This window comes from Mercenaria mercenaria, chromosome 16 (assembly GCF_021730395.1).
Source record: "Mercenaria mercenaria strain notata chromosome 16, MADL_Memer_1, whole genome shotgun sequence".
NCBI lineage: Eukaryota > Metazoa > Mollusca > Bivalvia > Venerida > Veneridae > Mercenaria > Mercenaria mercenaria.
Window position 1 is genome coordinate 36625419 of NC_069376.1, and position 2506 is coordinate 36627924.

Genomic DNA, 2506 nt, shown 5'->3' on the forward strand with positions numbered 1-2506 from the left:
CAAGCAAGCGTTAGTCCTGGGTTAAATTTATACAAGCCATAAACGCCGCCGTTTGACTAGATCATAGCCGTTTTCTCGACGATCAGAATTCAATAACATTCCTCTTTTTATCGCAGAAAAAAGCATGGATACCCATGATATTATGATTTTTCCCGATATAAATGACATTACCTAGTTATACGGCAAACAAAGGTAAAAAAATAAGGAAATATTATAAAGTTGTTAAATGTGGTCGGGTTTGTTTTGAAAACTGTTAAAGCTTGGCTTGTTGCTTTGGTCAAATATGTTTGTTTAAGTTGTTTAAGCATGTTAAATTGGTTACATTTGTCTGTTTAAGTTGCATGTTACACTTATCAATATCTTGATCACGTTCAACCTTCTTACAAAATAAAGTTTTTAATCCTTGTTGTACCTTAGGGAGTCGGATAGCGTAAATAATCGGGTCAGCCAGTGAATTAAGCTGAAGGATGAGAAATAAAATATCACTGATCTGAGTTATATCTTCAAAATGTTCGTGTATAAAGTTTTCATCGGCCTTCGTCCTCAAATACATGTAGATTTGAAAGATACCCTCGGGTGTCCAAAAGAAAACGAAAGTGCCGATAAAAAGTATAGTTGTCACTAGCGTTTTCAAACTAGGCGTTACGCTTTGTCGCTTATGTCTTGATCTTCCAGGAAGAGATCGCCTCACATGAATGTACATCCTGATATAAATTAGGATGATGAAAAGTAGCACCACGAAAATGGTACCAACAATAAACTGCTCAATGTTATACGAGTCATAAGCAATGGCCATGCAAAATGAACCAAACGTATTGGCACTTAAATCTATTCCTATAACAAATTCAGTTAAAGCCGAGGCGACACTAAACAGCCAAATACAACAAATAACGTAATTGCCACGCGATCTTGTCATAAGATGGGGATAGTGCAGCTGTCTAAAGCTCGCTAGATAGTGATCCAAAGCCATTGCTAATAAATTTAGCAGAGTGGCCAACAGTGGTACGTCCAACATCAAGGTTTTCAACAATCTAGTACAATCGCTGTGAAGTGACGAAAATATATAAATGATGTCACCGCAGAATATTGCAATCAAAATCAAAGTGTCTGAACACGCAAGGCTAATGATAAATTTCAAATGTGCTGATCTATGATGCTTTGGAATATTCATAATGGCTTGAATTGTAAAACTGTTTGCAAGTAGACCTAATATAAAGATAAGGAACGATAACGTCCATGTCGGCTTTTTAAGAACTTCACCTGCTCTCTCTTCTACTGAAAGCTTTTTGTTATTTCGGTAAAGGTGTTCTAGTTTGTCAAACAGACTTGTATTAAAGGTAATATTTGTCTCGAAGGATATCTGTGTGCTAATTTCGTGTACAGTCTGACTAGCCAAAATGATATCCCTAGCGCCTTGAGTCGAGTTCGAGTTCCACTGCTCCATTATAGTTGAATTTCCTAAATCGTCAGATATCTAAACCTGCAAATAAAAACATTAAAAAGTAATCAGTAAAAAGTGCGATTACAAAATCATCCATCTTAGATTAAATCATTTGGCGATTTATTTTGTTGACCTAATACTAAATTGGTTGGCGAAAGTACAAAATACGTTTAATCATTCAAAAGAATTTTTTGTTTCTTTGATCTGGCTATATCGTCGATTTCAACAGTGTATCAGTTGTGTAACGGTTGTGTCACTCATGCTTACCGGTGTTCGTGGAGTCCGAACATGTACTGATTTGTTCTCCACAAGTAAGTGACAGCTTCTTCAAATGAACTAGAAATAGAAGACAAATGATTTCAAACGTAAATATAAAGATATCATGCCGTCAAATCGTCAGAAGCTCATTTCCATTCGCTTCGCTTGAAAGTCAAACTCGCGAGGTCGCAGTTGTAAGTCGTATGTCCAATCCAGCTGGCTTATAGGACATGCAATATATGGAAAATATGCATTTGAATGTTGATACCTCTGTATTATACTCTTTTCCAGAAGGCTGTTTATATATTGTGCATATGCTATATAAGGCCAAATGAAATTCTGTTCTGTTATATAAGAAAGTGATATATCGCTTAAAGAAATCAACAAATTACTGAAAGTGTATAATACAAATGTAGTTACAAAGTAACATTAAAAGCTGCACCCTCACAGAGAAAGATCATATGAAAGAGAGTTTGAAAAGAGCACCATCTCATTTTAATTGTCCTATTGGAAAACTTGTATGAAGGGTCAACAGCCGGTCAATACATAAAGAAAGCTTGTCACTTTGCACTAACACTTACAGAAATAGGACATGAATTCGGGGTATACCGGAGTTAGGACCGCACATTTCAACAGTATCCTGGAAGTGAAAACAAATTTATACAATGTCACAATAGAGCTAAAATGAGAATGAATAAATGAACAACCTCTTCGAAATAATTTTTTATGATTTTGACATCTAAAAAGTGTAGGCCCGTCTCAAATTACTACTCAGCGAATTGTCTCATACTTTTTCACATATCCGTA

The 2506-nt window shown here is 35.6% G+C and overlaps 1 protein-coding gene across 1 annotated transcript; it reads right to left on the reverse strand.

The window, feature by feature from the left end:
- Positions 1–277: 277 nt before the first annotated feature.
- LOC128549304 (melanocortin receptor 5-like) lies at positions 278–1444 on the reverse strand. Its single transcript, XM_053525879.1, has one exon. It carries the CDS (start codon positions 1442–1444, stop codon positions 278–280), a length of 1167 nt encoding a protein of 388 aa, XP_053381854.1.
- Positions 1445–2506: the final 1062 nt, after the last annotated feature.

What these genes read in the sequence shown, in the direction of transcription:
- LOC128549304 (XM_053525879.1), bottom strand. Translation starts at nt 1,444, where the DNA reads ATGGAGCAGTGGAACTCGAACTCGACTCAAGGCGCTAGGGATATCATT.